General features: G+C 44.0%; 2 protein-coding genes across 3 annotated transcripts; one reads left to right on the forward strand and one right to left on the reverse strand.

Moving 5' to 3' along the window:
• Positions 1 to 373: 373 nt before the first annotated feature.
• CTCF (CCCTC-binding factor) lies at positions 374 to 20522 on the reverse strand. 2 transcript variants are annotated; one of them, XM_087940626.1, is made up of 12 exons: positions 20391 to 20522; positions 14531 to 14650; positions 12463 to 13252; positions 11721 to 11891; positions 10642 to 10775; positions 7358 to 7478; positions 5777 to 5926; positions 5296 to 5456; positions 5002 to 5184; positions 3807 to 3942; positions 2992 to 3156; positions 374 to 2117 (listed from the first exon to the last, which is right to left on the reverse strand). In XM_087940626.1, the coding sequence occupies exons 2-12, from the start codon at positions 14531 to 14533 to the stop codon at positions 1936 to 1938; spliced, it is 2196 nt and encodes a 731-aa protein (XP_087796752.1). In that variant the 5' UTR covers positions 14534 to 14650; positions 20391 to 20522; the 3' UTR covers positions 374 to 1935. The 2 variants fall into 2 exon arrangements, with proteins under 2 accessions (XP_087796752.1, XP_087796753.1); XM_087940627.1 differs by lacking the exon at positions 20391 to 20522 and adding an exon at positions 18527 to 19587.
• Positions 19971 to 24246, forward strand: LOC113448319 (uncharacterized). Its single transcript, XM_087940639.1, has 2 exons — positions 19971 to 22395; positions 23155 to 24246. Exon 1 carries the CDS (start codon positions 20010 to 20012, stop codon positions 20481 to 20483), a length of 474 nt encoding a protein of 157 aa, XP_087796765.1. The 5' UTR covers positions 19971 to 20009; the 3' UTR covers positions 20484 to 22395; positions 23155 to 24246.
• The last annotated feature ends 7 nt before the right edge of the window (positions 24247 to 24253 follow it).

Consider the following 24253-nt stretch of genomic DNA (forward strand, 5'->3'; position numbering starts at 1 on the left):
AAGGGCGTTTGCAGGTTCAATGGCCCTCTCTGATATTTTATGGCTGATCCCTACATATTAAGATATTTTATTTTCTTATAAAAACTATACGCTGAATTACATTTTGGCATGGATATCATGCAATCATGGAACACTGCTAGAAACTAGAAATGCACAGCTCTTATTCACATCACGGTATATACAAAGCTGCCCTAAAGGCATAAGCAACTGCCAACAAATTGAGATGTATAAAAAATGAGTGTTTAATAGGAAAAACCTTCCCCTCCCTACCCCAAATAAAATAAGATGTGGCACCCCATGTTTACTAAAATTGACCCCCTCCTCCAATGAGGAGTGCTCCAAAAACTAGAAAACACACAAACTCACACACACAGAGGATAATCATTGTTATTTATTAGCTGTACAGCAGTATATTCTCCTTCCCATAGTCCAAACCCCATTATACGTTTTATGATGTTTTGTTTCATGTTGGTTTCCTAAAATAATGAAAAATATCACACAGTACAGCTAAGTACAAAAATGCATCAACCTAGAATTGGATAGCTAACCTGATAGCTCTCTTAAAAGCGATACATAGAACAAAAGTTCTTGGTTCTGAAATCAGCAAGACTGAGGCTCTATAAAAAGCTTACGCATTTTTAACATGTGATGGTCTGATATACAGGCATCCTTTCTTTAAAAAAAATTTCACATTATTCTTTATTTTATTTTTTAAATTTTAATTAAACCCCAAATTTTATGATCACTGACCTAGTAAAATTTCCTGCCCTAGGTTTTGAGGGGCTGGGGAGCCCTATTACAAATTAACACCTTGGCTTTTTAAACACAGAATTCATAAACACACACACGCCTGAAGGGGTGAAAAAAGAAAGAGAGAGAGAGAGAGAGAGAGAGAGAGAGAGAGAGAGAGAGAGAGAGAGAGAGAGAGAGAGAGAGAAAGAGAGCAAAGAAAAGAGTTATGACAACTTGAAACTCAAAAGGGTGCTTTTTAAGGGACGCACGTTTTGAGGCCAAGTTCGTGGACTAAGAAACAGAGCTGGGGTGTGGATGTCTACCACTTTTAACCCAGGTAGCATTCTCTCACTGACTTGATAGGTTCCAGTATTTCATTCGGTAGCAATTCCTGCATAATTCCTAGTTGCAATAGTTAAAAATGACAGGTTTTTTTTTTTCCTTTCAAACTATAAGCCCCACCCCACCCCAAAAAACCTCTTAAATGGAAAAAAAAGTTTAAAATGTAAAAAAAAAAAAAGTTATTTACAAGCTCGATCATTACAAAGATGCCCTGCAGACGGCGAGGCATCTGGGAGAGACGGGATGATGGTATAAAGCATGCTGAACCTACAGTGCTGATGTGGCGCTGGGGAGGAGCAGGTTCGGGTAAGAAAAAGCAAACCTAAAATGCAATATCAGTTTTACAACCCTCCTGAGTCTGAATTTACAATTAAAAAAATCTCTAGACAAGAGGAAAGGGAAAAAAAAAAAAAATGAAGCCGTGGGCTTCTAGAAATGCATAAACAGCTCCAGAACAGTCTGGGCGAGGCCCAGACGGAGAAAGCCAACCACAGCCTGGCACTAACAGTTAATTGGATTGAGTGATTTGCAAAAACGCCCTTGGGGAACTGAGAAAATCAACCAGCAAATTAAAAATAAAAATCACCCCATGTTCCATGATCCGGTTAGGTAAACATTAAACATAGAGGGGGGCGGGAAGGGGGGGGGGAAGAGAATGTTCTAGGCAAATCACATCCTATCATCATTTGAAGTTTTGTTTCCCAGGTTGTTTGGTAAAACGGTCTTTTTTTTTTTAATAATAATAATAAAAAAAAAACAATGATGCATTTCCCAAAGCTGAAAATAAGATAAGAAGGAAAATAAAATAATAAAATAAAACGGATTGAGCCAGTTCAGTTAAGAGCGTTAACCCTTCCTCCATCACCGGTCCATCATGCTAAGGATCATCTCTGGGGTGAGGTCTCCATTGGGCGCTTCCACTGCTGCTGGCTGACTTCCCGGAGCAGCCCCGTCAGTCTCTGCTTCGGACTTCTTCTTCACTTCCACAATAATGTTTTCAATTGCACCAGTGCTCTGGTCTTTCACCTGAATGATTGCTGTAGCTAATTGATAAAATAAAACCAAAACAAAAGGGAGAAGGAAGAGAAATCAGGTTCTGCCTGGACATCCTGTAAGTCACTGACCTGGTTTGCCCCTTGCTAGGCAATTTCCCAGCATCTAAAGCAAAAGTGATTGGGGAATTCTGGGACTTGAAGTGCACAAGACTTATATTGTCAAGGTTGGACACCCCTGGTGTCCCAGATCAACCCAGCAAAGTCCTCCCAACTCACACATTTCTATGAATCTTGCCTTAGTTACACAAGAATCACACAATATGACATGATGTAGAAAAATAGGGCTGGGGAATTTTGGGAGTTGAAGTCCAGAAGCCTTAAATTTGCCAAGGTTGGCTCTAAAGGATAGGGCCTTCTTTTCAACAGAAGTCTGTTTCAAGTCTACGTAGGACACTACAGTTGAGTGTCACAATAATGGCCAGAGGAGTCCTCCTGTCCTATTGCATTTCTCGAGATTAAACGCTTCTGCTCCAGGTTTTAGATTAATCACAGCTTATATGGTGTTGTTTAACCTGAAGCCTAAACCATGGTTAATGTTAATTACAGTAAGTAAAAGAGAGTCACAAGCCAGTGAATGTAAATTCTGACTTCCAGCTTCCACTCATGGTATCCTGAAATCTGTCTACAGCAAAATCTTCTTGGCACTTCTCACTAAAAGTAGGGATTACGCAGGTCCCATACTCAACCTGAGCTGGCCTTATGTAGATGTAGCTTGTATTATCTGGTCCAAAAACAGCACCAGAGACCTCCAGTTTTACTGAAGATACCTCCTCTTCAAGCTCCTCATCTCACCTGATTTAACTTTCCTCTTTATTTATAAGACTGGGCCCTGCAGTCATCCGTAGAAAAATGGCAAACTTACGCTGGGGCTGTTTGGGTTGGTTGGCTTTGCCTGGTGGACGTCCTCTCCGTTTCTTGGCTGGTGGAGGAGTTGGGGCCACAGGTTCTACTTCTGGCTCAGCCTCAACTTCAACCGCTGTTTCTTCTTCCTCCTCATTCTCATCCAATTCTGGTTCAGCATTTTCCTCTTTATTATGAGCAAGGATTTTTTAAAAAAAATCAAGGCAATGAAAAAGGAAGAAAATAAAATGTCAACTGCCTAACTATGTTTCCCCTGGGCAAAGCTGTTGGGTTAATGTTTCTACCAGAAAGGAGCCTTCCACCCGAAAGGTGGTTGGGCAACAGAAGGAAGCCAAAGTGCCACTGCCAGATATTTCAGTTGGGTGAAAATTACTTTTGTTACTTGCAAAGCTTTGATGGAAAAGTGATGACTGTGTGTGTGTAAATATGTTTGCATCCAAGTATGAACACACCAGGATTATGTTGGGTTTCACTCTGTGAATGTTTTAAACTGAAATATGTCAATTACTATGAGATAAATTATGAATGGAATGGCAGAAAGCAATTCTGAGAATATTTTCCCTGAACAAGTTCAAATAAACCAACAGCTTTCTTAAAAGGAGGAATGTCTCCGACCCTCAAACTTTTCCCCAAAGTTCCTTGCTGTACTCTCATCAACATTTTTCTGCCACTGTTCAGAAACTGAAATGGCTGAGGTGGCTATGAGCAAGTTACTATTTTGTGCTCTGCAACAGCTGATCACACCTGCAGTGACTTATGAATCATTCAGCAAGTTCAGGAGATCTAAAATGTTTTTGGAGATGTTCTCTTTCTTACCGCTGTCGGAAGAATCCTCTTTCTTGGAGCGCATCTTCCTCTTCCGCCCACGTTTCCCCTTCTTGGGCTCGCCTCCGTTCTCTCCTTCAACCCCATCAGGCCCTAAGCAATTATCTGCATGTCTGGCCATTGTGTTCTGGTGATAGAAAGGCAGGCAAATGTTAGGTGTTGGCTGCATGCAAGGAGAGGTATCTGAACAACCTCCCCCAGTGAATCGAGAAATTCATTAAAAGAAAAAAACTGCCTTCAGGTCATTCTTGACTCCTGGCAACTATGTGGACAAGTCCCTGAAGTTTTCTTGGAAGTGGCTCCTCACTGCTTTCCTCCTTGGGCTGGGAGAGAGAGTGACTGGTCTATGGTTACTCATTTTTAAAGGCAGAACTAGAACTCACAATCTCTCCCCCCCACCGCCCTTTTTAAAAGAATCTGCATTCATTGTCAGCTTTTGGAAGAGCCACCCAAGCTTGATGCGACCTGACCTCCGATCGAACTGCTTCAATTTGCAAGAACGTATGTCTTATGAGTCAAAGACAACATGGGTCACACAGCTTCTGAGACAAGGGATAGAAAGGACACCCCCACACAACCACAAAAAAAAAAAAAAAAAAAGGAAAAGGCATCAGCCCTGTAATAAAACAAGACCGTGCAACTTCTGTTGGCTCTTTTCTGCCACGCCGAGTGGCACACTAAGCTCCCCCTGTTAAAAAAGGGTGAGGGCTGGGCCTATTTGGGAGAGGATTTCAGAAGCTTTAAGAGGACAGAAAGGGTGTCTCAAACATGGGTAAGGCTTGTTTGCACCCACCTCGTTCTTTCCTCTTAATTTTCAACAGTGGGAGGGGAAAAAAGAACTCTCTCCCAGCACTGGGTTCCGAGGCCATTAGAAGCTGGCAAACTGGGACGGTCCAGACCACATTTCTCCTATCCTTGCCTTGAAGTTTTGCCGCCCTCAAACGGTTCCCCGTTTTTAAAAGCGGCAAATGTGTCCAGATGATTCCCACAGCAGGGTTTACAGACCATGAGCTCGGGCTGAGTTTGCCAGAAACGTAACATGGTGTGTGTGTGTGTGTGTGTGTTGGTAACCCACCGGCGTTAAGACACCACCCATCTCCTTCTCTTATTTACTGGTACTTCATTCGGAGCTCCCTGCAACACTTGTCTCCACCCCACCATCCTCCCGTGTGTTCTGAGCACTTACACGGCGTGTGAATGTTTTGCCACACTTGGAGCAGACGAAGGCAGCCGGGACAAAGTTGGGATCATGGTAGCGCTTGAAGTGCATGTCAAGCAGCTGCTTCTGGCGGAAGGTTTTGTCGCAATGGCTGCAGGCGTAAGGCTTTTCTCCAGTGTGGGTTCGCTTGTGCATGATCATGTGCCGTTCCTGGGAGGAATCAGAGGGCAGGATATCAAAAGGGGGGACGCAGCGACCCATGGGTAGCCTAAAGGTGGTAAATGAACCGATCCCAGTTTCCTTGTGAGGGTCCATGCTTACCTGTCGGCACGCATAGTCGCACTGGTCGCATTTGAAGCGCTTCTCATTTTTGTGAGACTTCTGGTGCTGGATGAGCGCGTATCGCTCGTGGAACACGGCGTCGCAGTAACGGCACTTCTTGCCCTGCTCAATGTAGGAATGCTGCTTCCGCAAATGGACACCTGGAACGAGACAGTCACGTGGAACCCTCTGTCTTTAAATCATCGTCAACCGGGGAGGAGACTGAGGGATGCAAACATCTTCCCTGTAGCCGACTGTTATATTTAACTGAGCCACCCGATTCCTGCCTGATGATGCGAAGACAGAAACGTTTAAAAATGCTAGGATCTAAGCCAGCTGGGTCTAGTGGTTGAAGCACCAGTGGTTGAAACGGTGAAACCCTGAGTTCTAGTCCCACCTTAGGCACGAAAAGCTGGATGGGTGAATTTGATAGAGTCTGCCGCTCCTTTTTCGCAGAAGCCTCAACTCCCGCAACGCTCACCTAAGTCGCTCTTTCGTGCAATCACCGTGTCACAGTGGGGGCAGTGGAACTTGGCCACATTTTCCGTGTGCTTCTGCAGGATGTGCATCTTCATGGTCCCACTCTGGGTGAAGCGAGCGTGGCAAATGTAACACTCGTAGGGCTTCTCACCTTTGGGAACCAGGGAGAGAAACGGTTAGCTCTGGGGAGGAAGGCATCGTGGATTGTGGGATAGAGAATATGAGCTTGGATAGATGGTTTAATCCCAGTTTGTCATATAAGACAAAATCAAAACTAGGTTTTGCTGACAAACAACATATGCACTGTTTGTTTGTAGTTTCCTGATCAATTCTCCTTTTTAGACATTCTTACATTTATTTCAGTTGGTTATAGCTTTCCTCAATCTTTTTGTCCCGGAGGAATCCTTTAAATTATTTTCAGTTCTCAGGGAGCCCCTGAGTAAAAAATTATGATATCTACATCCCATAGTATGCTACCAGAATCAGTAAGTTGAGTTACAATGTGTAAAAATTCCCACCATTGTGAGTGCTAACATTGCACAGCATGCAAAGTAAAAAACAACAACACACAATTATTTTCTTTTCCAATTGAGAAAGGCTGGGTTAGAATCTTGGGCAGAGCACAAATTAGGAATAAAACAGAAATCCATAAAAATGCAAAATCTACATATCTTGCTTCACACATCATACTATATCATAATTGCAATCAAGTCAAAAACATGATTTCAAACTCTGCTTAACTGACCAAAACAAACTGTAGGTATTGTAACAAATATGAGCTTCCTAGTTAAGCAAACAAAGGAAAGAAAAGCAATTTTGTTTTAATCTATTGTGGAAATAGTCCCCAAATCTAATTAACTTGCAAAACATTTCCAGTTATACAGAATAAAGGTTGTAAAACTGCTATAAGAGAACCTCTATTTCCAGTGCTTGCAACATGCTTTACAAATATCAAGGACCAAGCATGAAAGCAAGCTGGAAAGGCTTTCTCGTTGCTTTTAGGGATAGGCAGCTTCATTTACAATGGCAGATGTTACCTAAACTCCCTGAAATGTTAACATGAATGCCGCCCCTTGTAGGACAATCAAGAAATTGGACACAAGAGAGAGAGAGAGGGAGGGAGAGGGAGAAAGAGAGGAAGAGAGAGAGAGAGGGAGGGGAGGGAGAAAGAGAGGAAGAAAGAGAAAGGGAAAGGAAGGGAGGGAGAGGGAGAAAGAGGGAGAGGAAGGGAGGGAGAGGAAGAAAGAGAGAGAGGGGAGAAAGTGAGGAAGAGAGAGAGGGAGAGGGAGGGAGAGGGAGAAAGAGAGAGAAAGAGGGAGGGAGGGAGAGGGAGAAAGAGAGGAAGAGAGAGAGGGGGAAGGGAGGGAGAAAGAGGAAGAGAGAGAGGGAGAGGGAGGAGAGAGGGAGAAAGAGAGGGAGGAGAAAGAGAGGAAGAGGGAGAGAGGGAGAAAGAGAGAGAGGAGGGAGAGAGAGAGAGGGAGGGAGAGAGGAAGAGAGAGAGAAAGAGAGAGAGAGAGAGGAGGGAGGGAGAGAAAAGGCGTTCAGCACATTCCAGTCATTTTTAACCGAGGGCCACCCGTACCAGAATGGGTCCTCATGTGCCTCTTCAGCTTGTAAGTGTCTCTGCTGGCGTAGCTGCACAAGCTACATTGGAATGGGCGTTCCCCAGTGTGAGAACGAATGTGGCGTTTCAACTTGCTAACCTGAAACCCAAAGAATATTGAAGGGAGATTAGCAATGCGCAGGTCACTACAGCTCCAAAGAATTTTTGTCATTCTGGAATGATAAAACGAAGAGGCCTTTCAATAGGAAAACAGACGCAGGCCGTCCTCAACTTCACAACAGTTGATTAGAGACCGTTCAAAGTTACAATGGCACTGAAAAACGTGACATATGAAGTTTTTCACACTTACGACCATTGCAGCATCCCCAATGGTCGTGTGATCAAACTTGGGAGGCTTGGCAAGTGGTTCATACTACGTTTGACATGTGTCCTGGGCTCATGTGATCAGCTTTTGCGACCTTCTGACAGGCAGGGTCCATGGGGAAGCCAGATTCACTTAACAACCGCGTTGCTTACTTAACAACTGCAGTGATTCACTTAACAAGTGTGGCAGGAAAGGTGGCAAAATGGGGCAAAACTCACTTAACAAATGTCTCACTTAACGACATAAATGTTGGGCTTAATTCTGATCAGTAAGTTGAGGACTACCTGCAGTATTTTAAGACTGGCTTGTAGACCAGTCCAATGGGATTAAAAACCACTTTTAAACTCCCCCCCTCCCTCCCCGAACAGCATGTTGCAGTATTTCATTTATTCTTTGTGACACAAAGGAGTATTCTTGAAATATTAAAAAAATAGTTCCTAGCTATCCAATAATGGCTCATATTTAAGAGAGGATTCTTTTAGAATATGATGGCCTAAGGAAGGAGCAGCACTTTATAGCCTGCAATGATAGAAGCAGGCAAGAGATTACCTAAGATTATTCAAAAGCCCAAAGTATTAATATTGTAAAAATGCACTCTGGAATTATGAAATATTCAAAAATAGACAAAGCTGCTTCTTGAAAGAGTCAACTGGCAGAGATTGTGAGGAAAACTATCCCTTGAAACATTATCTCTCTCCCTCTGATCCACAAATTCAGGATTCAGCAGCTTTCTTAACTTTGAGCTCTTTATCCGAAGTCGTCTGCTTGAACGTTGAATGTGAACGCGCTTGTCTGAACCCTTTACCCTTAAAAATATTATTATTGTAAGTTTTAAATTTTATCGGTCGTTTTAATCTGCTGCTGGTTGCTGACACAACACAACATTTCCAATATGGAGAAGCGGTGGCATAAAAATTAATCTACTGCAGTCCAAAGACCACCAGAGCATCCAGAATTATGAGCTCCTCTGTGGATAGCTGCACTTGAGAAATGTTATTTCATTTTCAGTAGTTGAAACACATTTGGAGAACTCAGCAATTCTGCTCACGAACCAGCCACAGGAAATAATCCAGAGTTACAATTATAGGCTTGTAAAGTGTTTTCTCTTCTCTCAAACTTGCCTGTCACTCAACTTTGTTATAAAACGTTTTCATTTTGAAAGGTTGTCCTGTAACCCTTAACAGAGCCCAAAAGATCATTTCAGAGAGATAACATGTTCATTTCTTCTGGGGTGAAATTATGCAGATGTTTGATAACAAGAGTTTATATAACAAAGTAGATTTGCTGCATTTCTCCTGATCAGTACGTTTTCTGAAACGACAATAATTTAAAAATAAAGGTAGTCCTCAACTTACAGATGTCAGGGTTCCGGTGATTGCCCTAATTAAATCATGAACCTCAAGCCAAGCTTCAAAAGAATCCAAAAGATTTATTAGGAGCAACTTGTCAGCACTGACCCCTATGAAGCCAATTCTGTGACACGTAATTTACAGCCACCCGTGACCCTATTTCCCCACTCCTCCCTGGGTGTGTCATAAATCAGATTCTCCAATGAAGCACCCAGTAGGCCAGGCTACAATCTCTGTAAGATAAGCGTGAAATATACTTCTGGTTTTACTTGCTTGGTACTGCTCCTTCAGGTCCGTCCCACCCCGGCTTATGGCAACTCAAAAGCAGGCATAGGAATGCTTTACGAGTTGACAACGACCACAATTGAGTCCAAAATTTCTGTTGGTATGTGAGACATTGGTTAAATGAGTTTTGACCCATTTTACACTCTGAATCCCTGCAGTTGTTAAATTAGTAACATGGCTGTTAAGGGAATCTGGTGTGCCCACTGGCTTTGCTTATGAGAAGGTTGCAAAAGGGGATCACGTCACCCCAGGACTCTGCAACTGCCATAAATATGAGTCAGTTGCCAAATGTATTTTGATCACATGACCATGTGGGATGTTGCATAAGTCATAAACGTGAAAAACGATGATAAGCCACTGGGTTGAGCAGGAATGTTTTTGTGTTCCAAGATCTCAGGGGCTGCCACAATGAAGAGGGAGCCAAGCTATTTTCCAAAGCAACTGAGGGTAGGACAAGAAGCAATGGGTGGAAACTAATCAAGGAGAGAAGCAACTTAGAACTAATGAGAAATTTCCTGACAGTTAGAAAAATTAGTCAGTGGAACGACTTGCCTCCAGAAGTTGTGACTGCTCCAACACTGGAAGTTTTTAAAAAGAGGTTGGACAACCATGTCTGAAGTGGTGTAGGGCTTCCTGCCTAGGCAGGGGGTTGGACTAGAAGACCTCCAAGGTCCCTTCCGACTCTGTTATTCTATTCTATTCTATTCTATTCTATTCTATTCTATTCTATTCTATTCTATTCTATTCTATTCTATTCTATTCTATTCCTATAGAATAAAAGGAGTTAAGTCAAAATAATAAGCGTTAACAAGAATTTATAACTAATTGAGGCAGTTCATCCTTGACTTTATAAATAATCGAACAAAATCTAATGCTTTAAGATCTATGTGCTGAGAAATCCTAGCTTTGGATGTGGCAAAATTATATAATCCATAAAATGGTTTCCAAGTGACATTAAAATTAAACAAGGTAGATTTGCAACACATTTCTACGCAGAAAGAGGCAGCCTTGAAGTTCCACTTTTTATCAGCCACCATGTACCTCAGAGGTCTCCAAAGTTGGCAACTTTAAGAATATGCTGGCTGGAGAATCCAGGGAGTTGAAGTGCACAAGACTTAAAGTTGCCAAGTTTGAGGACCTCTGTGTACCTGAACAATGGACCCACCTGAACATTTTTAAGATCCGGAAACAAACGTTAACTATGAAGGCAACTCTTTCAAAGCTCCAAGCAAAACACTGAATGGGAAAATCGGTGTAGCTATCGTAGAACAGAGCAATGATAGCAAACTAGGCACGAGACGCACCTCCACGCTGGCGTAGTCACACATGGAACACTTGAATGGCTTCTCATGGGTGTGTTTGTAGCGACGATGTCGAACCAACTCTCCGCTTGTCACAAAGGCCATGTCACAGTCAGGGCACTTGTGAGGACGAGTACCTGATGGATGACGAAGATTGAAAAAAATTCAAATAGACAACAGCTTCATTTGACTCCCAGTAACATGCGAGTCTCAATTGCACTGTTTTATTTTTAAAAAGGACACCACTTTATACGTAATATTTGTGTCCTGATTACAGGTAAAAGTATTTTCAACACAGCGGTCTCCCATCTTTCCAGCTCCGCAGACTGGCGGTAGCAGCAGCAGGGGAGAGGAGAGGGGATGGGTTTCACACACGAGTGTCGCTTTCACAAATCCAGCTTTGCGTGCACATGTGCGCTTGCCTACCACTTCCGCGGCCTGGTTCCGAATGGGCTACGGCCCCGCACCGGGCCACAGGCTGGGAGTTGGGAACCCGTTTTAAAAGGCAGGTACCAAGAACTATTTATATGTAGCTTATAGGGACGCAGTGGCTCAGCGGCTAAGAAGCTGAGCTGGTCGATCATAAAGGTGGGCAGCAGTTTGAATCCCTAGCACCACGTAACGGAGTGAGCTCCCATTACTTGTCCCAGCTTCTGCCAACCTTGAAAGCATGTAAAAATGCAAGCAGAAAAAATAGAGACCACTTTGGCGGGAAGGTAACAGCGTTCCGTGCGCCTTTGGCATTTAGCCATGCTGGCCACATGACCATGGAGACGTCTTTGGCAGCGCTGGCTCTTCGGCTTTGTAATGGAGATGAGCACTGCCCCCCAGAGCCAAAAATGACCAGCACGCATGTGCAAAGGGAACCTTTAACTTCACCTTATGTAGCTCAAGATAATGTTCTTTTCCTATGCAACTGGTACTCAAACAATTTATGTGCTACATATTTCTGATACACCACAAATGCACGTACATTCACAGCAGGGGCTCGATCAAACCTTCCACTTGCACCCCCCCCAAAGCAGCAGTCACTCCAGGGAGCCTATGAGAAAATGGCACGACAGTGTCTCCTTTCACGGTACCTGTGTGAGTATTGAGGTGATTTCTCAGCAGTGTGACTGTCCGGAAGGCTCTGCCACAAAGGTGGCACTTGTGTGGCCTCTCGTCCGTGTGGCTTTTCATGTGACGGTCCAGGTTCGAACGCCGGGGGCAGGTGTAACTGCATAGTTCACACTGAAATGTCTTCTTCACCCCTATTCAGAAAAGGATGTTCATTGCTCTGAGGCAGAAACCTCTGCTGCCCATCACCCCCCCCGCCCCCCAATTTCCATTTCTAACAGACAATATGCCCAATTAAAGGGAGCAGCGCATTTGAGGGAACCGAGAGAAAACTTTAGTCATCATCAAGGACAATAACTTGATTTGTATCCTGTCTTTCGGCCTAATGGGCAGAATGTAGAGGATCAGCTACGTTAACTAGGCCATAAAACACCACAGAAATCACTTGGGGGGAGCAATCTTGTCTTTGCTGAGGGGAAACGGCTTACGGCTTCCACATCTGGCGTGTTGGTTACCATGAAATCTATCCATGTGAACGTGAAACTCGAGTTATGTGAATCTCTGTGCCTAGAATTACACCTTTCAAGGAAGGCCTAGGTCACAATTAAGCCATCATCAAGGCTAGTCTTTCTGAACCTGGCTGGGTTTTTAAATCAATTAAACCTCTTCCCCCGGATATAGTTCAAGAGCCGTGGGATAATTAACACGCAGCACGAACCGTGAAGGTCTGTCCACCCAGCCTCCACGCTGAACCGCCCAACGTACCTTTCTTTTTAATTTTGGTCGGTTTGGGGGGCTTCATGTTGCCCACCACTTTCTCGGCGTTGACGTCCGAGAGCAACCCCTCCTGCTGCTCCTCTTCAAAATCATACACAGACACGTCCACGTCTTTCCCCTCCTCGGTGTAACGGAGCTTGCTTTTTTTGGTTTTCTTTGTCTTTTTGGTGGGGGGCTGATAGTCTGGGTCCTTCTGCCAGTTGGGATCCTCCTGAGGCTGAAGTTCCTCCTGCTCCAGGGTCTCCACCTCGCCATTGGCCCCAACCTTTACCACCTGGAAGCCTTCGGGCAAAGGGAGCGTGTGGCAGATCATGGGCTCCCCCTCCTGGAGGCCGCCCTTGGAGACCTCGTTTTCATAGGCCCCCTGAAGTTCTTCCACGGACGTGGTAGCCACAGGGACAGACACTGGGACGGGCACTTGGACGAGCTGGAGCTCGCCCAGGTTGATGGGCTGTTCTTCCATGTTGACAACCTGAAGGGTGATTATTTGGGTGTCGTCCACAGTGGCTTCAGCTTCTTGCGACACAGCACCTTCCATGACTTCCGTCTTCATGTGAAGCAGCGTTGGATCAAGCTGTTCCATCATGACCATCTGAACACCGGCGTTAACCTCCTGTACTACCTCAGTCCCGTCTGCTTGGTTGGGCGGCAGCGGGCAAACATCCTCTTCCTGCCCGCCTTCCCGGCGTCTCTGGTAGGTCTTCCGTTCTTTGCCCTTAATGAAAGTTTCAGATTCTTCCCCAATGGTTTCAACTGCTTCTGCTTCCATGTCACCTTCCTGGGGAGGAAAACAAAAGGAGAACAATCCACCTAAGCATTCGCTTTGGCACCTGGCGTGAACCAATGCAGCCGATTCTCAGAACCCTTAAAGCATTTGGGCCAGATAAATGTGACAGACTGCAGCTGCTGGAAAAAGTGACCAGACTTCTAGTATTGTTAACCACTTCTAGAATCACTCAGGCACCCTTCCATTGACTTAACTGCCAGTCCCATTGCTCTCTTGGGCAGGACTAGAAGAGAAATGGGTTCTGATAGGACAGACTTATTTTATAACTCTCCCAATCTGAACATGCCAAAAATGACATTTCTCAAGTGTCCTGTGCCTGTTGTTGCAGTAAGAGGATCCAACCACTAGAGATCAGTAACGCGACAGTATCTGTTTCACAGCAGCGCCTCCCTACAGGATCCCAGCTCTTACTCCAATGAGAACTAGAAAAGATACTAGACAGTTTGTAGACAAGAACAGGGAATGATAAATGATAAGAGGGAAGACACAACACACGCTTCCCATATCCGTGCTCACAATAGCTCTGTACCCAAGCTATTCTTGGGTACAGGGAACAAGAATGGAGATCACTGAAACGTGTTGAGCTGCAGAAGGACAACTGGGGATGGAGTCAAGAGAGGAATCAGCCTGTAGTCGTTATGTTCCCACAAGCAAACTAAATACAACCCCCTTGAATTCCATTAATTCTTATCTAGTATCAATTTAGAGCTGACCATTAGTTGACTAGATTCTTGGGTATAGGCAGGGGCAATAAATCAGTTTAATTGGAATTTAACTTGTGGTCCTGATTCTTCGTGCTTGACAAGAGCCCCAGAAATCAGAAATGTTAATATTCAACTTTTGCACCAAGGACAATTGACTATTTTCTTTGCAACCCACAATTTAAAAAAAACAAAAAACCACACAAACACAAACACCCCACACCTCCAATTCCTTAGACATCTGGAAGGGGGACTTTTTGTTTTGGGAATTGCTTCTTTTTTTTAAGAAAAGGAGTGAATTAAGCATAGGAGAGAGTGATGATGCCATTTTATTTTAATGTTCTGATCTTGGAATTGCTTTGGTGATGGCTAAGCTCCCGCCAAAGGGAACTAGGGAGGCATAAAATTGGTATTGTAACAGAATGTTCCTATGGTATTAACTAAATTCCTAGATATGTCTTTTAAAAATGTATGGAAATAGAAGTATTCAGATCTGTGAAGAAGCCTCTCTGAAGATAGCTTTTTTTTTGTTTTAGTAAATCCCTTTTGCCATATAACAGCTGCTCACCATTGTGGCACATCAGTCACATAAACTATCTTCTTTGTTTTCTTTTTCTCCCAAGATAATTTCTTTCCTTATTCTGGTATGACTTGTTTCTCCATAGGCATTGTACCCTGGTCTGGTTATCTGCAAAGATGAAGAAAGGCTTAAAAAGACTGAATAACAATACACTTTTGGTCAAGAATAATTGACGTAAAAGTAGCAACAACTATTTAGATAGCTTTGAAACGAGGACAAGATCATCAATGTAAACTATAATTAAGTATCTGCCACGTAATACATAGAAAACTCTTTATTTCAAATAAACATAATTCTAAACGCCACTAAGCAGTGGGAGATAATTGTGTCCAGAAACCCCAGGTGTTTGTCCACTGAATCTTTTCTCTACTCCACCTACAATTCCTGCAGGTTTTGTTTTCAGCTGAAACCTGGAACAATAAAAAGATTTCATGACTTATTTCTGCCAAACAATCCAATCCAGAGAAGGATACATTGTTTATTCCATCCAAAACAAAATGCATATTCCAAATGAAACACACGTTCTATTTGGTGTGTATTTTCATTCTCATTTTTTTCTTAATCCAAATGTCAATTAAAAACATCGCACTTCTAGCACTTTGTAGGACAAATGTGCATGATGTAAAGACAGGAATATCACCCAGCCACTCATTTCCCCATTTTTTTTTCCAGCAGCCAACATACGTTTTTATAAGAAGAATAAGCGGAATTAAGGGATATGTTGTTAGAGCCGAAAGACAAAATTAACAGTGTTCCTTTAAGCTGGAGATGAAACCAGAACTTCCGGAGGGAGAACTTGCCTGAAGGTGCACCATTTCAAACTATGGTGATACCCTCAAGGCTCCCTGTCTAGAATTGGTTGGGAAGGCAAGAGGCTATGCAGAGGCGGCCACTGAAGAAGTACCACGATGTTAAGGGGTTCAATGGCTAAGGGCCTTAAAGAGGACAATGGCAGACTAATGGCTGGTATGGGGGACCTACTGAAGGGAACCTAGCGGTCAAGTGTGACCGAAGAGGCCACAGCGCCCCTACCAAAGTGCGTCAAGTGGCTGCCAACTTCAAGATTTTGTCCGTTACTGTAAACAAATAAAAGAACTGGATCCAATGGTGCAGGTAGTCCTCGACTTACAACAGTTCATAGTGACCATCCAAAGTTAGAACAGCACTGAAAAAAGTGACTTAGGGCCGTTTCTCATACTTTTATGGCCATTGCAGCATCCCTGTGATCATGTGATCAGACATTTGGCAACTGACTCACACATATGACGGCTGCAATGTCCCCGGAGTCATACGATCCATCTTTTGTGAACTTCTGACAAACAAAGTCAATGGGAAATTCGGATTCACTTAACAACTATGTTACTAACAACAACCGTGGGGATTCATTTAACAACTGTGGCAAGAAAAGTTGTAAAATAGGACAAAACTCACTTAACAAATATCTAACTTAACAGAAATTTTGGGCTCAATTGTGGTTGTAAGTCGAGGACTACCTGTAATTTGCTGGGTGTCTTTGGGCTTGACACAGCCTGAATTGGTTTTCTACTCTAAGAATTTATTTATCAATCTGTTCTGATTGTACCATCCAAATAGTACAAGTTGCCTGTGACTTACATGCAGTAATTCGATGCAGTTATTTATATGTGTTTATATGTGTTTAAAAGGATCATTTAATAGAACAATGTAAAATAATATATTAAAAAACCTTAAAATAAAATATTAAATGTGATTTGAAACTATTGATCTCATTTCCAGTCCAAATATTTGTACAGTAAATTCCTAAAATATTATTTATGGCTCAAAAGAATTCAGAATATTTCAATTAATACATCAAGTCCTGTCAGAAACACTTAGAGGTACATTCAGTCTTTTGCAGAGCTGCTAAATGAAAAGCCAACACAATTATGTTAGAAGTACAGATGGATACTAGATAAATCCAGACACTGAATGTAAGACTAGATAAGGATCTGATTCCATGGCAGGGTGAAGGCAGTTAAGTTAACCAATTGCCAGGAGAGCTCAGGGATTTTAAAGGCCTACACAAAACCCAGGAGATTATTTCCAAAGCGAGGCAGAACATACCAGTTTGTAATTCTGAATCATATTTCACAGTATGCTGCTAATATCAGGTCACAGGAAGAAAGTATCTCCAATATTGTAAACCATTCAGCAAAATGTAGTAAAGAATTAGCCCCCTCTAAATCAATGAAACTGCAATGCAGGTCAAAACTCTTATTTGTTGTGGTAATATAGAAATCATGTAATACTTGCTATACTGATTCAATCACTTCCAAACTTTAACCAAGCCCTAATCTTTTGTTCTTGTGTGTTTTTAAAAATTCTTTATTGAAAGGATAGGATACAGAATATAAGCAAACTACCAAGATACATAACCATAACAAAAGTAAAGCAAACACTAGATAAAAATGGTAAAAAGACAAGGAAAAGAAAGCAAACGTATCTACATTCTATATATTAAACTAGTCACTGTTTTACAAAAATACAATATAATAGTATTGTCAAATACATTCAATACTATATTAATAAAATACAAAAATTTTAAAATATCATAACATCTATGCCAAAGAACCTATTGATTTATACTGATTAGTAGAAAATATTGCTTTTCCTAAGACAGAGAAGTTACAGATTTCCAAAACCCAATATTTAATATCTGGAATATGATCACTTCTCAATATTGTTCTTTTAGCCACCCTCACCATGCACACTAGAATAATGATTCCTCACAGACAGACATTCTGTCTATGTAAGTCAGGTTCTATTTATATAATATTACTTGGTACATAATATTCAACATCACATATTTAATATTTAAAGATTTCCCCCATAAATCATATACATTATTGAACTTCTAATAAAGATATGTTGTGGATTTAAGTTTTAAAGATACTTTTTTGTAAAATTCAGTATTAGGCTGAAGAGTGCAGAATGGTAATTTAAAAATCATATGAGGTTCATCTATTTCATGGTGAAGAATTAAAATGAAAAAGAAGCCAAGTGTAACAATAAAAAGAACAATTAATTTAGTTCTTTGGCAATGAATCACAGTTTAGAATAGCTGAGTAAACAGACTGAACAAATGGATATTTGAGAACTGTATTTTTAATACAAATAACTAAGCTATCTGACTGAAAAGACTATACATAAAATTATCTAAAGATAATTATTTAAAATTATATTTTGGAAGCCCCTGGTTTTTATATGTAAGAATTGTAAGTAGAATTGTAACCCTCAGGGTAAAATAGCAATTGTTCCCACTGTCAAAAACCTGTTGAAGGTGCTGCTTTAATGAATACCCACCACCAATCTATGGATCCCTACTTTCATGAGTAACCTGGACAAGTCCAATAACTTCTGTCCATACTGATACTTACTTTAACCTTTTCATTCATTAACACACCTAACCCTTCACTTCCCTGCATGTAATCCACAGCGTATTTCATTTTCCCTTTGGTTTTAATACTATTTATGCTATTCAGCTCACACACCTACTTTTTTCATTTCAATTCAGAGTATTCTATGTGCCATGGTTATTATCACACAGACCCATCCACAATGATCTCTTCCACCCACCATGGCTTGGCTTAATTCAGGTTTTCTCCTAATACGTTTTAGCAACATAAGGTACAGATTAGGTCATCAAGTCTTAGTCACATGTTCATTATGTGCAAATGTTTTGTGCTAATGGTGAAGACAGTAATACTCGATTTTGGCACATGTTGACTAACATGCACAAAAGCAATCAAAGCCCAATTTTGCCCTAAATATATTAAAAGAATTTTATGCAGGGCGGGATTTCTCCTATCTAATCTAGAAATTATCTTGTAGACCAGCATACTAGGGCTCAAATTCCCTCAATCAAGAGATATTTGCAGTCATACTGAAAGATACTAAATTCACACTACATTAACTTACAGCCTTAAAATATTCAAGGTAGTGTTTTTATCATTCTAAATCAGATACCTGTTAAAACTGGAAATAACTGCTTTTGAACACAGAGGAGCACCTTTGCGTCTCAGAGCAAAGCAAGCCTGTGATGTAAGCCAAGATCTTATCAGAGACATTTGCCCTCCATCCTTCTCAGGAGTTTTTCCCAGAAGCAACCGGTTGGCTTTTGCGAAAACAAGACTTAAAAGAGGCCTTCGGTCTGATCCTGCCCAGCTTCTCCTATTTATTACAAACGGCTCTTGGGCTATTATCTCTGATCTTGCCCTTGCCTAGTTTGAGGAAGAGAGTCAGCAGCCAACTTTCCACCACCACCACCAGCAGCTGCTCCCTGGTGGGGCATCTGCTTCCTTCCTCCCCAACTGTCAAACCTTCCAATCCAGAAAGCAAGGCAGCCCAAAAACCGGGTGTAAAATAAATAAAATAAAATAGGTGCATTTCTACCCAATCCCCCCACTGGGATCAATTCCTTCCCTAATATCAAAGCAGAAAGGGGGGGGAGGGGACAGAGCCGCAAATTTCAAGGCTGCCAGCATTAAACCCGGGGAACATATGGCACCAAGATGGGCAGAAAGAGAGAGAGAGAGGAAAAAAAACCCAGCAGCAGCAGCAGCAGCAGCCGCCTGTGCCTGGCCTCCATTTCCCGGCTGCCTGAAATGCAGACCCACTGGATCCGAACCGAGCAAAGGCAGATCCAATGGATCCTAGTAGGGAAAGGCAGATCCAATAGGTCCTAATCGGGGAAATGCGGACCCCCAAGGGATCCGAGTGAAGGAGAAGCAGATCCGAGGGATCCTCCTCATTGAGCCAATGCAGACTCCATAGATCCGAATCGAGGGAGGGCAGACCCAGCAGATCCGAATCGAGGAGGGGGCGGGCGGGGAGAGCCGGAGCTGGCAACGGGGCCCGGAAGGGAGAAGATCCGGGGTGGCTGGGTCAGGGAGGAGGGAGAGCCTCCTCGTCCCGTCCGCTGCCCGCCTCCCCTTGGGGGTCGCGGGGCGAAGGGAAAGCGGGGCGGGGGGGCTGGGGGGAGGCGAGCCCGGCGTGAGCCGAGCGGGGCGGCGGGGCGAGCTCGGGCGTCCCCGCCTGGCGCTCGCCCGCGCTGCATGGCGCTGCAGCTCAGCCTGCCTTGCAAGAGGGAGCTCGAGTCCCGCTCTTGAGCTCGCAGCGCCTCTCACTCCGCAACGCGCACAGCGAGCAGGCGGTCGGCAGGGGCGGACGGACGGCCGCCCGCGCGGACCGGGCGCCCTGCAGGACGGACACGGTCAGCCGGGACGGGAGGCGGCCGAGAAGGGGAGCCGGGAGGAAGGACCCGGTTGGGCGGGAGGGAGGGAGTTGGTTGGATGGTTGGTTTGAGAAGCCGGAGGCGGGCGGAGGAAGCGGGAAGCCGGAGCCGCGGACGCCTCCGGGGAGCCAGGAGGGCGGTGCTGCGGCGGCGGCGGCGGCGGCAGGACGGGGAAGGGCCGAGGCGGCGGAGCGCCCGGGAAGCCGCCGTGTCGTAATGGCGGCGAGGCAGCGCAGCCCAATCCCGGGCCGTCCCCTCAGGCGGCGGAGAGGGATTCGGGGTCGCGCCTTCCTCGGGGCGGCCCGGGTTTGGGGCAGCGCGGCCTCGCCCGGCGTCGTGTGGGCGGCGAAGGGAGCCTCCGAGGCCGCCCGGGCGTCCTTCGCTAGGCGCGGCCTGGTTCCGGCAGAGGCGCTGCGCGGCGAGGCCGATGGGCGGCAGTACCAGGCCGGCATCAGGGCGGTGGGGACGATAGAGGGAGACAAAGCCCCGCTCCCCATCCTCGGCGGCGGCGGCGGCGCCGCGGCGGGTCCCAGCCCGAGCCCCATCGTGACACCTAGAGGCCGGAGAAAGCGACTGCAAACCCCCCGCGCCGCTTACCTGCCCCGGAGGCGCCTCCGGGCCGCCCCTGCTGCCCCGGGCCCCGCCCCGTTGGGCTCCGCCAAGCGCCCGCTGCCGCTGCCCCGCCGCTAGCGGCCACCGCCAGCGCCCAGCACCAGCTCGCGGTTTAATCGCTCCACAGTCGCCTCGGACACAAAATGGCGGACGGGGCGCGAGGTGCGCCTGCGCGAGCCCCGGCAGCCGCGGCCGTCGGACCTGATCGAGGGGAGGAGGGAGCGGGAGAAGCGCCCGCGCGGGGCACCATGGGAAGAAACGCTGGGCGCTAACTTTAAATGCCGACGGGCCGGATCGGGCGGCCGCGTTCGGGCAGGCGCGGGGAGGGGCCGTGACGCCACGCACCCCCACACACACTCCTCCGCTAGACGGGAAGGGTGGCCGGACAGGGGGCGGCCTCCGTTCCTCTGAGTCTCTGGCGGGTGTCCCGGCTGCCCCTCTCTTCCCTCGTGGGTCGGGGCTGCGGGGCAAGAAGGGCGTCGCGCCCGTCCGGGACGGGTGTCGAGGCGGAGCGGTTTGGGCGGGAAGAGGGCGAGGCGAAACGAACGGCTGCTCGGGACCTTGGAGGGCGGGGGAAATCTTTTCCTCGGCGCCCTCTGGCGCCCCCTGCAGGCGGTGCTGCCAAAGTGGGCAGGCAGATGTCCGCCCTACTCTTCATTTATTTATCTGTGTGGCAGCTTTATTTATTTTTTATAAATAATTCAAGGCGGCGAACATATTCTTATTTTTCCCTACAACAACCCTGTGAGGTGGGTTGGGCTGAGAGAGAAAGAGAAATTGGGCCGGTCACATTCTGGGTTAGCATAAAGAAGCATCTATATGTACATAACATACATGCACATGCTTACAAGTGTTTGCATGTGTGTATAGTATGTGCATGTCAGATGTACCCGTGGATCTGTAGGTAAGGTATAGAGTTTCCTTCTTGACTGGTGGGGTTTGACTAGAAGACCTCTAAGGTCCCTTCCAACTCTTACTCTGTTATACCTCCACTCTTAAGCCATACATAATGGAGCCCCAGGTACATGGAATAAAACACACACAAACAGACGGTGCAGGAAGTCCTTGACTTATGACCACAACTGAGCCCAAGTGAAAATTTGTTCTAAGTGAGTTTTGTCCCAGTGTACCACCTTCCTTGCCAAGCTTCTTAAGGGAATCACTGCAGTTGATAAAAGTTACTAATCTGGCTGTTAAAGAGAATCTGGCTTCCTCATGGACTTTGCTTGTCAGAAGGTCACAAAAAAGGAGATTGCATGACCCCTGGACACTGCAATGGTCATAAGTATGAGTCAGTTGCCAAGCATCTGAATGTTGATCGTGTGATTATCAGATCAACGGTCACAAGTGTGAAAAATGGTCATAAGTCACCTTTTTCAGTGCCGTTGAAAACTTTGAACGGTCGCTAAATGAACTGTTGTAAGTTGAGAACTACTTGTATGTGCACCATTGCAAACTTTGGCAGACAAACTTAAGAGATTGTCCACCGCCGGCCCAATGGAAAGGAACAATCATTCTTCATTTTTCAAGATATTCAAAGGTCAATGCAAAATCTGAGCCTTGACGGTTCTGCGGTGCCAGAATGGGTTTTAATTGCAGACTACCGTGGCACGATGCAGATGGGCATAGAGGCTAAAAGTTGCAAGACTCTCCAGAGTCATGCATATTTTGCCAGAGGCATAATACAGCAACAAAAACACGATCAACTGGTTGGAGGCCTTCGAAGAGAGTTATTATTTTCCTTGAAATGTCCAAGGACAGTACAGTATGTCCTTAATGGGCAGGTTTCACATATTCCATTCATCCATAGGAGTTAATGAAGTACTGCTTTCAGAAAAGGAGGTGATGGAAATTGGAAGAAGCTAAGATCCCTATCTTTATCTGCACCAATGAAAATCCGTATTTCATTTGAAAAAAATAAAACCGTCTTCCAATTGTGCAGGAAGTATGCAGCAACCGCATGCGCCTCCATTTCTTAACCACTCAACAGGTAAAAACAACCCTAGCTCAAAGTCAGTTCTTGAGAACACCATAGACACATCCATGTGGATTTCTTGGCAACATTACAAAAGTGATTGCTGTTACCTTTTTCTATTTTTCATTTTATCAGTTCAGTGTAAAAATCTGGAATCTGGTAGCATCCTTTCTAAAACAATTTTAATTGTTTATACATTTTTCTTCTTTAAAATACTTAAATGCTTAATGAAGTGTATTGTCTGCCATCTGTTCATATAAAGTAAGCTAGTAATGAGAGTAATATTAATAACAGCCATAATTAAAATACTATTAATTGCTTATTTATAATAAAATTCTTACATAATTTACTTATAGTATGCAATGAAATTGATAATATAACTAATATTAATACTAATATTTGTATATGATTTCTTGCATTCTTTTCTTACATATATTAATCTTTCATCTTTTAGTTTCTACCTGTTTTACTCAACCATTGATAGAGCATATCTCATGTTAAAAGTATTGTTTCTTCCTTATCCTTTATAATTAATGTTAACCTATCAATGTCTGCACAGTCTAATATTTTTCTAATTATACTTTCATCTGTAGGTGTGTCTTCATTTTTCCAATGTTGTGCAAATACAATTCTCACAATTTATTGAAGGGCATAAACTTTTCAAAACGTAGGGTTTTTTTAAAACCATGCTATTTGGGAAAGGCGCTGCTAAACTTGAGTTTTTTTGGCCACCACATAGTGTACTAACTTGGATCTCCTCAATTCCTTCCACAGGCTGGGTCTCCATTGCCTCTGGTTTTCTTGAATTAGAAATGAATTTTCCCTTTTCTGGGTTTCACTTCTTTTCAGAATGTACCTCAAAATGTCCTAAGCCAGGTTGGAAAAGGAAATCCATTTTACACGGTAGAAATTATGATCTCTTTCATATTGCAACCAAGGGACAATCGGGTTCATTATTTTGTGTGATTTATCGCAAAATTGCAACCACCAGTATTTTGGTGAAATTGTAAAGCCTAATTGGGATTATTGGATGGGAAGCCCAGCCAACAGAATATTGATCCCTGAACTCAAAGCAATGAGTAAGCTGCTTTGGTTCAGTTATGCTTATATATATATTTTTCCCTTCAAATATGTTTGGCCTTTCAGAGAGTCCTCAGCTTACAACCACAATTGAGCCCAAAATTTATCTTGCCAAGTGAGAAATTTGTTATGTGAGTTTTGCTCCCTTTTACGACTCCTCTCACCACATCTGTTAAGTGGAATCACTGCAGTTTCGTAAATTAATAACACAGTTGTAAGTGAATCTGCTTTCCCTAATGTTTTTGCTTGTCAGATGGCCGCAAAAGGGGATCCTGTGACTCCAGAATACTGCAACTGTCGTTAACGTGAGTCAGTGTGGAAAATGGTCATCAGTCCCTTTTTAAAGTGGTTTTGTAAGTTCGAATGGTCACTAAATGAACAGTTGTAAGTCGAGGATTACCTGTACTGCAACCGTCATAAATAGGAGCCAGTTTGCCCAGCATCTGAATTTTGTCCATGTGGCCACGGAGACGTTTCAATGGTCCTAAGTCACTTCTAGTACCGTTGTACTCAATTCGCCTTAACAACAGTGGCAAGAAAGATAAAATGGGGCAAAACTGACTCACGTGTCTCCCTTAGCAACTGAAATTGGGGGCTTAATTGTGGTTGTAGGAAAGCTAGAAATGAATATTGTATAGTTTTTCAGTCCTGAAAAATAGGTAGGTTGACTTGTGATATGTGTTTGGTCCTCAAATTTGCCCAACCGCCTTCTGAGGGCGAAAGGAAAAAAACAAACCTTAAATGTCTTCTTTGTTTGAAATAAATGATAAATAAATGATGATAAAATAAAGCT

The sequence above is a fragment of the Pseudonaja textilis genome, chromosome 11 (assembly GCF_049901715.1).
Source record: "Pseudonaja textilis isolate UNSWEBS1 chromosome 11, rPseTex1.2, whole genome shotgun sequence".
Taxonomy (NCBI): Eukaryota; Metazoa; Chordata; class Lepidosauria; order Squamata; family Elapidae; genus Pseudonaja; species Pseudonaja textilis.

Coding starts and splice junctions, on each gene's coding strand:
- CTCF (XM_087940626.1), bottom strand. Junction 10,776..11,720: donor TCACCTCAATACTCACACAG/GTACCGTGAAAG, acceptor GTCATCCATCAG/GTACTCGTCCTCACAAGTGC. Junction 3,157..3,806: donor AGAGGATTCTTCCGACAGCG/GTAAGAAAGAGA, acceptor CTCATAATAAAG/AGGAAAATGCTGAACCAGAA.
- LOC113448319 (XM_087940639.1), top strand. CDS start 20,010: ATGGCGGCGAGGCAGCGCAGCCCAATCCCGGGCCGTCCCCTCAGGCGG.